At 37.1% G+C, this 12,982-nt stretch overlaps 1 protein-coding gene across 2 annotated transcripts in view; it reads left to right on the forward strand.

Moving 5' to 3' along the window:
* PTPN2 (protein tyrosine phosphatase non-receptor type 2) overlaps positions 1 to 12,982 on the forward strand; it is a 32,743-nt gene that overhangs the window by 11,364 nt on the left and 8,397 nt on the right. For both annotated transcript variants that reach the window (XM_040587511.1, XM_040587512.1), the window contains exons 4-7: positions 601 to 699; positions 1,890 to 2,027; positions 9,528 to 9,737; positions 11,187 to 11,345. In XM_040587511.1, the coding sequence (XP_040443445.1) occupies positions 601 to 699; positions 1,890 to 2,027; positions 9,528 to 9,737; positions 11,187 to 11,345 (606 nt within the window). The remainder of the gene's footprint in view (positions 1 to 600; positions 700 to 1,889; positions 2,028 to 9,527; positions 9,738 to 11,186; positions 11,346 to 12,982) is intronic.

A 12,982-nucleotide genomic window follows, 5' to 3' on the forward strand; every position in this document is an offset into this window, starting at 1 on the left:
AGGAATTGAGAATGTCGGGGAGGGGAGATTTATAAAGTTGTAATTTATATTTGGATGGTTCCTTCTCCCTGTGAATTACATGTATCACATACTAACTGCCTGTTTATTTTAGTTTTGAGCACATTATTTCATATTTTAATAAAAAGTTAAAGGGAATATTTGAATATGAAAAAATTTACTGCATATGAAGTTTTTCAAGTATTTCTTGCTCTTTTCTTCAGTTGTTTTGGAAATGGATTGCAACAATATTTCTACCCCTTATTTCATCTTGCACCTTCTGAGCAGTAGCTTTTCTTCTCACAGCACAATAGTGTTGGTGCCCAAACTGAAACATCCCTTCCCTGAGCTCTTACTGTTCTGTTGTTTGTGGGTTGTTTTTTTGTTTATTTGTTTTTTCAAACACCACCCCCCACCCCCACCCCCCAACAACAACTTTCAGGTGCGGGAATGATCTGTGGAGTTGGTTACTTTCTAACCTGCCATTTCTGTTACTCTATTAATAATTTGTGTAAACTTTTTCAGAGGACAGTGACCAATTAACTGTGTTCAAACTGCTTTGCCTATATATTTTAACACCCATTTTTCTTCTTCAATACACAGGGTCCACTGCCTAATACATGTTGTCATTTTTGGCTAATGGTATGGCAACAACAAACCAAAGCAGTTGTCATGCTGAACAGAATTGTTGAAAAAGAATCGGTAAGTAATATTAGGCCTGAAGTTGTAAAGTAAGCCACATAATAGTAATACAGTTGAACAATGTTTGATTGTTACATTAAAAGAACTAACAGACTTCCTCACTGGTATACAGTGTAACATGTGTTTAATATAATATTGAAGTGATGGAGCTAAGACAAAATTCAGTTTGGTGAAAACAGCATCTGATAAATATACATCCAGAAAGGTGACAAGTAACATCCTGAGAAAGGAGCATGTACAGACAGAAATAAGGTGTAATAGAAGCAGTGTAAGATGCTCTAGAACGAAATGGAAGATGGGAGGACAAGTTTGGTTTAAAGTATCTTTAGATTATTTCTGCTAAATCTATGAGAGTAATATATTTGTTATATAGTGATCTTAGCTGTTTGTAACAGTGAAGACAAGCTGCTTCCCAGCAACTGTCAAACTGATGTAGTTATTTTTGATTCTTTAAAGCTGGTGGTATACGTGCATGCAAGAATACAGGAATCTTCTGTTCTGTAGTTTTTCTGCTAATGTGCCTAAAACAACTGGATTCTAGTTATAAATGCATGTCATTTGAGGTTTATGGCTTTTCCTCAGAGTAGATTTGTGAGTGAAAAAAAGGAGTGGACTAGTCCATTAAAAAGTCACTTACTTTCTTACGCAGAAATTTTCCTACAGAAAGTTGGAGTGCAGGGCAAGAGGAATAAAGGACAAGGGACAGTTTTGCATTGCTTTGTTAGTTTGTTCTTTTGTTTTGCTAGAATCTGCTAGTATTCAACAAGCCTTGGGAAAACTGGATATTACGTCAGTTATGTAAATGTGCAGGTGTGCATGTCAGAAATGGAGGGGGAAGTGTTGTTGAAACAGCTGAGTAAAGATCTTTTCACTGTAGAGAGCAAGAGTGGGGAAGAGGGGTTAAGAATGTGTCTCAAAACACACTAACCTGGGATGAAAGAAAGTATAAACAGATAAAGCTGGAATGCATAATAGCCATTGTGAAACAGCTGTAACTTGGCTGTAAACACTGTGGACTTTTAATTCCTCAGACCAGCAGCAGGTACTTGAGTCGAGTCTACTGTATTGAATAATGGGGTCTCAGAATCTGTTCATGCAAACCCAAAAATACTAGGATACTTAACCAGATTTTTCTTTTTTCTCTTCCCGCCTGCCCCCCCCCCTTCTTTTTTTAAAAAAAAATGAATTAGGTGAAGTGTGCTCAATACTGGCCAACAAAGGAAGAAGAAGTTATGACATTCAGTGAAACAGGTTTCCGTGTGAGGCTAATATCTGAAGACGTCAAATCCTATTACACAGTACATCTACTGCAATTAGAAAATATCAACGTAAGCTTTTCTCGAGTCTGTATAGCTCATGTTCCTGGGCTTAAGTATATAATGAAAACTGTTTAGCATATTGTCACTACCGGTTTGATTGAGCTTTTACACTGAAAATTGTAATGCATTTCTGATGATGTTGAATATGTATGTGTGGCATATAAGCAAGTGAGTTAGACCTGAATTAATGTCTACGTTAAAAGAGATGACAGCTTCAGCATTTTTATAGTTATATTTTCCATATGGCAATACCTTAACATATTGAATTGTAATTGCTGGTAGTGGTGATTCTAAGAGGAGCTGTATGAAATACCCTAAAAGGATGAAACTAGGAGCTGAAAATTCTGATTTCTTTTGAATATCAGAAATCAGTCAGTAATTACTGGTTTTTAATGGAATTTTAGTTTTCCATGTAATTCAGTCTAGCTATGTAAGTTTTTTGGGGGAGGGATGATTACCACCTGTAGATAGGTAACTTTTATCTCCTCTTGCTTACCTCCCCTTTTGCTCCACAGGACCAACCATCCTTTTCTCTTAAAAATTAAGCACTTTGACAATTTAATCAAGTTAAGCTCAAAAAAATTGTTCCTGGCCTGAGCTTGGGTTGGAATTTGCTGCTTCTGTTTCAGAGCTGAAGACAGGATTGAAGAGCTTGTCTGTTTGTTCCAACTATGTCTTGTAAGATATTCTCTCTCCCTATAAACCTTGCCTTATATTAATTGAAAGTGTTAGTATGGCAAGTTTTATTCAAGGTTGTCTTGTCAGTGGATTTGGGAAAGGAAGGCTCGAAGGTGTTTCTTTGCATGTTGTTTTATACATGCACATATACATTGATATATTTGGTCAAAAATATTTGAATTTATGCCAGCTGTTAATAGTACGTTGAGATAATGTTTGTTAATTTGAAACATCCCTCATGAGATCAACATGATAAACTTGGCTTGTTCCTTGGTCTATTCAATGTAAGAAGAGCTTTATGAAATTCTGTCCTACAGACCTGAAGAATTTCTGTTTAGTCATTTGTTTATTGACAGCAGAGGCAAGAGAGAAGTAGTGCTTGCAAGCTAGTGCCTGAGAAGGAATAGCTCTCCTTTTTGGAGAGCTGAGGCAAGCTTTCCTAACTACCTAAGAGGCGGCTTCATGGAATTGTCTGGCTGACCTTAGCCCCTAATTTTAAACTTCCTATTTCAAAGGATGCAGTTTTCATGATGTGTGTTTGGACATAACATTCGCTGGAAAATGCAGAAATCCCTTGAGGAACAGCACAACGTATACTGTAGTAGACTTTTGAGTTGAAGCTATTGACCACTTAAATTTCTCGGTGTGCTTTGGACTGGTAATGCGGGCCCATCAGTGCTGTACAGTTTCTTGTATGCCGTGTAAATCAGTTTGACAAATACTTAGCACACTTGCTGTACTGAATTTTTATTTTCATGCCCTAGCGTTTCTATAAGGCTCCATGAGTGCTAACTCCAAAGATATTTTTTTAAAATATATAAAATTGCTATAAGTAGAACATACTTGGTTAGTCAAACAGAAAAGCTACGTAGTTTCTAGAATAACACTGTGAATGTTGAGTGCAGCCTTCTTTATGAAATTGATAATTATACCATAAAATTTGTAGGAACTGAGTATTCACAGTTAACTTGAAATGTGAGCTTAACCAGTTTTATACAAGTTATTCTGGAGGGGACTTCGGTGGAGGCAGAGTAGTAAGACATTTAGCCACTTGCCACCTGGAATATAAGATGACTGATGAGCAAAATACACTCTAAATTCTAAGAATACTTAGGAAGTAGTTTCCTTTAAAAAAGAGAACTAGAATTGTCTTTATAATACAACCATTCTGAACTCAAGTAGATTTGTGTTAACTGCAACAAATCTCGACATAAGCAAAATAGGTATGTATGAAGAGTAAAGTGCTTGTTTAATGTTGTTACCAATGAAACAACCTCTGAATAATTGGTTGGTTTTGTTGCTGGAAGTTTTGTTTTCTTTTGTTAAAAAGCAGTTAGAAGTACAGGTGGGATTTGGTGGAGGGGAGCAGTGTTCATTTTTGAGGATTAGATAAAGGCATTTGGTGGTTGGATTTATTTGTATCTGTTCTAGGCAGTCATTTGTTTTTGCTGTTGTGGCTGGTGTAGTTCCGTAAAGCTTTGGAGAGGAGATGGTGTTTATTGGTATCTTTGCAAAAGTTCTGAAAATATTTCTCATGTGCTTAGTCTTGCTGGTGATTATTGTGGAATTTCCTTATTTTTTGCCTGACCCAGGCTGCATTTTAGATTATAGAAATTTGAAGCTGCCTTTCCATCATGGTTCACTGTGTATCTTCCATCTTTTTGTTGGTGTCAATTGTCAGCTCTTTTGAAAGTTGATTGCTGCATTCTGCTGTAATTGCTCAGGTTCAGAACTCTCCTTGAGGAAAGACTGACTGTGAAGGCTTCTGCAAACCGTTGCTTCTGTTGGAAAATAAGGGTAGAAGGAGAATACTGTGCTCATGTTAAAAGTTCGTAATCATCTGTGTGAAGCTATTGCATGTCTGTGCTTCGAAGCAAAATCTTCCAGTGTATTGGAGAAGTGATAGTTAGGTCTTTGAGAGCCTTTTTTTAAGTCTGCTAAATAACCTATTGGATGGGGTTGCTAAGTTTTGTGACGGTATTATGGGAGAATTGTTAGATATTGATAACTAACTTCTGGAAGACTTCACCTTGGGTTGAATATGTATTTTTATATTATCCCTTATTGCTGCATTCAGCTTTTTGTGTCACAAGTTTTAAGTACTTTTTTACTGAAAACCAAAGTTTTCTTTATCTAATTTCTGATGTGGTAACCTGCATAGTCTGGGGAAAGACACAAGGTGACATGTAATGAATGCTTATAAGCAACACCCTGCTAGGTTGGTACAGGGAATTCAGGGAAGCTATGGGAGGGCAAATGAGCACTGGTGCTTGAGGGAAACCAGGGACTGACTGACTGGGCGAGGACACGGAGCAGTGGAAAGGAATTGAAACTGCTGGAGGAACCTTGATTAATGTATCTCAGACTGGGTTCCTAGAAATGAGAACAAAGCAGCTGAAGGAGAGGTCTGTGAAGAAAATACTTGCTGAAGGAGAAAGTACTACAAGAAGTGAACTAGATTTGATGTGCTGCTGGTGTTACAATACTTTAGAGTAAGGACCATTAATAAACCTCAAGTGGAATCTTGAGTCCTCTGCAAACAGCAAATATTTGGAAAAACCCTTTAGCAAAATGGATTCTCAACGTAGTGCTAAGCCTCTGGGTGGCCATTGCTATCAGATTAAGGTGACACAAGACTGCTTAGTGGCCCTCGCTATCTGATCCTGTGGATGAACCAGGAAGAGTCATTGTAGGTCAAGAAGGTAACATTTACTTTGCTGTTAGTTTACAATGTCCAAAATTTTAAATGTGCCAAGAAGATCTTTTGTTTGTAGAGGCAAGCAGTCTAATGGCAGGCAGTGTTCTGGGATCAAGTGGTATCTTTGTATATGGATGTGTATGTAATTCCTATAGTGTTTTGAAGGGATTTACTGAAACATGGCATACACTTGCTTTGTGGGATGTCCTCATATCACTTTGTCAGACTGTGTCAGGGATTAATTTTGGTCTTCATGACCATGGAAAGAAGACCGAGGTGTTGGGAAAGGTGTAGAAGAATGAAGGCAGTGGGTTGGTTAGCATTGATAACATGCAGCTGTGGCCTTGCCGCAAAGGCAGTGGGTTGGTTGACATGGATGATGTGCAGCTGTAGCTCGTTCCTGCTAAGTGGTTAAATAGCCCTGAGGAGTGTGGGGGAGCAGTAGTGTGGTCTGGCCTCTGGAGGAAGGAGGAACAGCAAGGACGGTAGAATCTGATCAACGGTATAAAAACCTTGTTGCAGCCTACTAGTTTGTGCTGCAACAGAAAGGTATTGGTGCCTCACAGTAAAGGAGAACCCAGAGTCACTTGAATGTTAAAGTGTTTTTTGGACTCAGTGGGCATAGCTATTACCATGTTGACTTACAGGATATGCACTAGTTATTAGAAAAATCCCAGAATGTTTGTGAGGATTATTTGGCCCCATTATCCTCATTGCCATTTTGATGTACATTTTGAAGACCATTTTGCCAAGCGTTAGAATGAACAAAGAGAAGGAGTTAAAGTTTATTTAAGATTTTTGAATTTCAGTGCTTAGAATATTGCTCTTACAGCATGCCTTCTCAATTTTATATGATCAAATTACTTGTTAATGTGCTTAAGGCATGGTCATTAAATGCAGGACCACTAGGGGATTGGGTGTATTTTATGGCTTCATATGTTAGACCATTCCGGTCGCCATTGAACTATGAAATTAAGGCTTTTATAAGGAATGTGTGAAATTTGACAGACCAACATTTTTCAGTCTTCACCTGTTTTACTTCACACTGAAGGTGTCAAGTTCCGTTGAGCATTTTGGTGGTATCTATGTTCATACTCTCAGGTGACTGAGCAAACTAAAGTTGTTCTAAGATTTTTGTACATTTTTTGTTTTGAGTGATTGGATAGTTACTGTAAAAAATTTATGACAGGGCTTGTTTTGATTAAAGTTAATCTAAGGGCTTCATATTTTTCTGCTCAAGTCCTCATGTGGGTGTCTGCTTGTAACCTGGAGCATGAGTTGTGGTTTGATCATCTTTTGATTGTGCTGTTGGTGTTACCAGCAGTCAGTGGAGAACTGTGCAGTGTGGTGGTCATCTGAGTTTATCCGTTTTAGCTATGTTGCCTATTTAGTAAAAGGTTATCCCAGTAGTCTGTGAAACTTTCACTGGAATGGTTAGGCTCGTTTTCTTTAAAAGTTGCTTGGTCAAGTGTTGTCCCATGATTATTCAAGGATTTTTAAAAAAATTTTTTTTGGTAGCTAGTCTTATGAAATCTTGGAAGAGTATGTTGTGGTTACCATAGAATAAGCTGGGTTTTAGTTATCATGCAGAAATATGTTCCCTGTGTATAACATACATAAAATTTTACATTGCTGCCTGTCTTGAAGTCCAGCTTTTTTTCTTTAGAAGAATATAAAGTTTCCTGGTAATACTTCAAATAAAATTAGTTGTTCTTTAGAATTGAATTTCTTTCTATCAACACTTGTGAATCTTTAGAAAGCCAAACCTTTTCTCACTATGGTCCTGCATCACTTCACATGATAGCTGCGGTGAATGGCTCAGTGACAGGGGAGTTATTTTAAAAAGGGTGGTACAGATACTCACACAAAGACAGTATTTCAGCTGTACAGCTTGACTGCCAAGCGCCACTTGAAAGAGCCATTCTGTTTAAGAGAGAAAATGTGGGAGGCTTGAAATACTCAAATGGGATTTGGCTGTATGATTAGAAGCTGCAAGTTCAAAGAAGACCAGCCAGTTCCGGTGCACTGAAACGGGACTCTGTGGAGAAAGACGAAGAGACTAGGTATTTTTAAAATGAGCTGAAGTGGTGGAAAATTGTGGGATGGATAAAGCTTTTGTACAGTATGGGGAGGAAGAGAAAAGTAAATCTGTGGCTTAGAGCTGGATGAGATGTACAGCAGCACTTTTAATCTCTCCTTTAGAAATACCTGTTTTCAGATTAGTGTATAAACAAGGTGACACTTGGCCATGTGCTTGAAGCACTACCATGTTTTTTTAGGAGGAGGATGCTAGTGCTTGTTAACAGCATGGGCTTTGGAAAAAAGAAAAAACAACCAAAAACCAATAGACACAGATCACTTTTTTTTTTCCTATAGATAAGGCCATTTTTGCCGCCTTAAGGTATAAGTGAGACTTTCATCTGGAAAGCTATTTAAGAATCTTGAGGGGACAGTTATCAGTTACCACTTCAAAGGATCATCTAGATTCACAAGAAACAACGATAATCTTTGCTTTACCTAGTATGTGTCTTTAGCTCATGTCTTCAGTTTTCCTCCTAATTTTCTTTGTAAATTGGTAAGTTATTTTTCTTAGAAATAGAGGAAATTGCTTAAGAGTGTTATCTTCTTTAAAATTCTATAATTTCTGTATTTCTTATTAAAAACATATCTCCTTCATGATTTTTAAACAAACAGGTCATTTTAGTTGATTAGTGAGTTAACTCACTAGTTGAAAAACTAGGTACGGTAGACCAGTAAGATCTCAGTTGAAAGTACAAAGTGTTTTTTAATGCTTTGCTTCAGACAAATAAGAAAGGCAAATTCCTGTTCTTTATACAATTTAGGCCTCCCCTCCCGCCCCTCCTTTGAAATCTTACTGTGTACTCATTTTCCCAGTATGTTGGATCACCCTCTGTTGTCCTTGTTGAGCTCTTAGCTAAAAGATAAAATATTCCTGGGAGATAACAATGCATTTGAGAGTGACTTGAGTCATGTAATATTCACAGTTTTCTGTGAAAGTATTGGCAGTCTTGTAGTATCAGGCGTTGAAGGCAAAATGGGAGAGTATTTTTGTTCCTGTGGTAACCATGAATTGGATTATTTTAGTTTCACAGAGGAGTTTTGTTAAGATGTCTCTCATAAGAAGTTGAAACAGACTGAGCAGATGAAGAACAATATAATTTATTTGAATTTCATAGCTGTGTTTTGCTGAAAAAGAAAAATAGCTTCTGTGGAATACATCAATATTTTAAATCTTCTTGTGTTCTGACTTGGAGGGTTATGTAGATTTCACTCTGTGGAAAATGAGATGAAATGGAGGAAGGATAAAAATAACTGAACCTTTCTAAAATTCCCAAGCTAAGTCAGCAATTAAGTTGTCTTAAAATCACTGTGGCAAGGAGTAGCATGTAACAGCAGGTCTGAAGTGAGTCCATAAAATATGATCCAAATTTTCATCAAAGCTTTTTAGATATATGCATACTCTCCTGCTGTCGTTTCAATACTTGCAGTTGGTTGGTTGCACTAGGAAAGGCGCTGCATGGTTCTAAAACAACTACATTGTTTTGGAATCATTCTTTCTTAGTTACAAAGAACGAGCATGTCCAGCAGAAGTTTTGCTAGACATTCTGCTGTATGGCCTTTTCTGTAAAGCTTGCTGTTCCTCTCAGTAGTGTGGCTGGTATAAAGGAGATGCTAATACCACATGGTATTAAACTTGCTCTGAGCAAGTGGAGAGTGTTTAAAAGGCTGAGGTTATTTTTTTTTCAGTTGTATTAATGCTAGCAGTCTAGTAATTGCTGTCAGCCTTTAAGCTGCATTAATGGTAGAAAAAGAGTAATAGTTGTGAGGAAGTAGTAAAGCAAACAAAATATAACAGTGGAAGTTTGAGAAGAAGAAAAAAAAAAAAGTTGTATGGTAATAATTGCAAAGGGGAAAACTACCAACTTGGATGAAAAACTACTTCAGGCTGCACTGCTGGTTGTCATTCAACATGAAGCAAGTTATTGGTTTGTTTGTCTAAATGGGAAATTTAAAATAGAAAAAAGCTGTTGATTTAGATTGGGGAAATGTGTGCTAACTAAACAAAAGTAGAGAACTTGATAGTTGTATTGTTTATTTGTTTTTACTTCCAGAGTGGTGAGTCCAGGATGATCTCTCATTTTCATTATACTACATGGCCAGACTTTGGAGTTCCTGAATCCCCAGCTTCATTCCTGAACTTCCTGTTTAAAGTCAGAGAGTCCGGTTCACTAAGTCCTGAACATGGACCTGCAGTAGTTCACTGCAGTGCGGGGATAGGACGTTCTGGCACGTTTTCATTAGTAGACACTTGTCTTGTTCTGGTAAGTGGTCATTTTCTCCGTCACCCCTTTCCTTCTCCTCCTCCTCCTCACACCCTGTGTCCCTTCCCAATATGGGCTTTTGGGTCAGAAGGCTTTAAAAGCATTTAAGTTAATGACATGCCAGTGAAAACTTTTAATTAAGACGTTATACTCTTTCTTTTTTTTTTTTTTTTTTCTTCACCCCCCCCTTCACATATTATTATGGTTTAAAAACACAGCTCTTGAAATACGTTTACAAATTCATCTTGAAGTGCATTACACATTTTCAAAGCTTTCTGGAAAGTAAATAGTAAGCATTCTTTTCCTTTTATATGAGATGTGCTTAGAAAATGTTGAGATTTTTATATTTTGAGTATGAGCTTAAAGTTAGGCTTGGGTATATATATTAAGACAACTGAATACGTAAGTAGTTTTCTCTAAAAATGGAGTATCTTGCAGGTCTGACAGGCTTCTTTTTCTAAGGTTGCAGAAGATTAGTATGTGAACTAGGATGAGAACTCGGGCATGTCCCTGGATCTCCTGCAGTGCATAATGGAGAATGAGATGCACAATTTCCCTAGATGTGCAGCTCTCTGGGAGGTGGGACTTGGTAGCCAGTTGCAGTACCACATGAACGAGCAGATTTTTTGCTTACTCGGGGAACTGCATCATCTATAGTTGCTAGTGACTTGGGTGAACTGTAGTGTTAAAATTTAAAGTCTTGTTGGATTTTGAAGTTCAGACATGGGCTTTTTCTCTTTGGCTGTGCTTGGTAATAGTGAGAAGTACAGTGCAGGGTTAGTTGAAACATTTCATTTAAATTGTAAGACAGTTGTCATCTTGTTTAGTTAGGTCCTCTCAACTTATTTTTAATTTTTTCTTCAGTTCTTCTGCATTTTGAAAAATGTGGGTGTATGTTTTGATGAAAGTGTACTTTAGCATTAGACAAATTAAAGTGAACATTGCATGTGTAGATCTGTGGTTAAAAATGCCTTGTGACTGCAGTGTGGGGATGTGTGTTCATTGCTTGGCTTACAGATTCTGCTTTAAATAAGGGGATTTCTGCCATGTTCAGTCATTCCAAATTGCTGTTCTGTTCAGGAGCAGCAGGAAATACTGATTTATGGTTCTGATTCTTACAGTCCTATTTCAAAGTACAAATACATGCCTGAATAAAATCAAGCAGATCTAAACTCGATTTTAAAACTTGATGTTAGGGTACTGTTCTGTTTGGTTAATACATGATCATTGGTTTGTTCATAATAAGCTTTCCTTAGCTTATTTGCTATTTCTTGTAAAAACAATTTAGAAATAATTTGAGAAGTTAATTTTGTATATAACTAATAGAAATGTAATATGAAGAAATTAATTTTTAGATAAAAATTTATGACTTTATTTTTACTTGTAATTATTTTTTATATGTTATCTCTATCAATAGCAATGACACTTTTGATGTAACTTTCTTTACAGATGGAAAAAAAAGACCCATTTTCTGTAGATATTAAGAAGGTATTGCTGGATATGAGAAAATATCGAATGGGACTTATTCAGACCCCTGATCAACTAAGATTTTCATATATGGCTGTAATAGAAGGAGCAAAATTTATAATGGGAGATTCAACTATACAGGTAAATGTTTAGCTCTGTGTATTTAAACATAAACAGTAGACTGATAAGAGTAGTTAAAAAGGGGCTCCAAGCTACTCTAAAACATGTAACTTTGTGGGGTTTAAATAATTTGCCTTTTTCAGTCGATGCCTAGAAGGTATTAGAGGGTATCTGATCAGCACCTTCTATCAGCTGAACTTCTAATCCTATGTATTTGTCCTCTTTTAGATAAAACATAAAAATAACTTGTCTGTACAAATGTTTAAAACAAGGGGTTAAATCACTGTTTTCAGTACTGAAAAGCAAAAGTAATGCCCAGCATCAGTTTGAAAAGGTAGCAATGATCTTTTTAGGATTTCTTGATCTTTGCTATATATTTTCCTGACAATGAAGTTGCCTCATGCTACAGATCACATTTATTAGTAAAGTTGCCTTTTTTTTTCTTCATACCCTTTAAAATTTGTGTTACAGTTAGTAGAATCTAGCCAAATATAAGGCGTTTTTGGGGCAAACAAATTACCAAATCTCACTTTTTGATCAGTGTGGCTTGCAGATGTAAGAGTAGCTGCAGCTATTTTAAATGGCTGGGGCTAGGTGCAAGGGGAGGACTGGGAGGAGAGGCTGTGAAACACACTTAATTCTTATTTCGTATGCTAGGGCTTTTTTATTTTGTTGTTTTCTTAAAATCATGAATGAAGCAGATAAGCTAAAACACATTTCCTTTCTTTGGAAGTTCTGGTAGTTGTTCAGTTCTTGTCTTTCACAAATGTTTCTTGACTAGCTATGTAAAAAAATAATTTTGCACAACTACTAATGAACACCTAGGTAGTGTGCTGCTACTCCGACACCTGTGCTGTATGCCTAGAAGACTGTATGATTTGTCCTAACACTAACGGCAATTTAGCCTCTTTATTTTCTGGAAGCTGTTTCTGGTGGTATGAAGGTATTCTCTAATAATTTTTCTGCTTTCTTTTTTAAAAAGTCATGCTCCAGGCTCTGAGCAGCTCTGGTTCTCACACTCACCCATCACAGAATTTCTTGTTTCTGGATACAAGGGAGTATTGTCAGCTCAGAGTACTGCTTGCCAAGTTCAAGTGTGTTATTTCTTCATACTAAGCGGATGCTTAAGAAGACTCACTTTTCATTTGTTCTTTTTTTTTTTTTTTGTTATGATTGTTCAGATGATCTTTCTTAAACCAGTGTTTTCTGTAGTGCAGGCAGCTGTCCTAGTGCTTTTTTCCTTGGGCCGCAGTGTCATATGCAGAAAATCAACTGGCAATACTTCAACAGGAGTATTTCTCTCTTCAAAGTCAGCTAGCCCTTTTTTTAGCAGTGACGGGATTTCTAGCTGTGGCTGAAAGAAGGGTCATACAGTTGCCTAGGCTGCCCTGAACCCTACAGAGGCGTGTGGTTGGCGTGGCGCTGTGTGGTGCTGTAGCTGAAACGATTGCTTGCTTCCTTGTTGTACTGTAGCGCTGCACTATTTTAAGTGGGTGAGGTGGCACAAGATTGAAGTTTTCACTGCTGTAAAATTACTTCATAATAAAGGTAATTTTGCTTCAACAGCATAGTAGAATAACTTGCCATCATTCTCAGAATAATCTGTTGAAATGAGTGGTCTCCAGTAAACAAATCTGTGGCTTTGAAAGGACAAAGAA

Source organism: Falco naumanni, chromosome 3 (assembly GCF_017639655.2).
Source record: "Falco naumanni isolate bFalNau1 chromosome 3, bFalNau1.pat, whole genome shotgun sequence".
NCBI classification, from domain to species: domain Eukaryota; kingdom Metazoa; phylum Chordata; class Aves; order Falconiformes; family Falconidae; genus Falco; species Falco naumanni.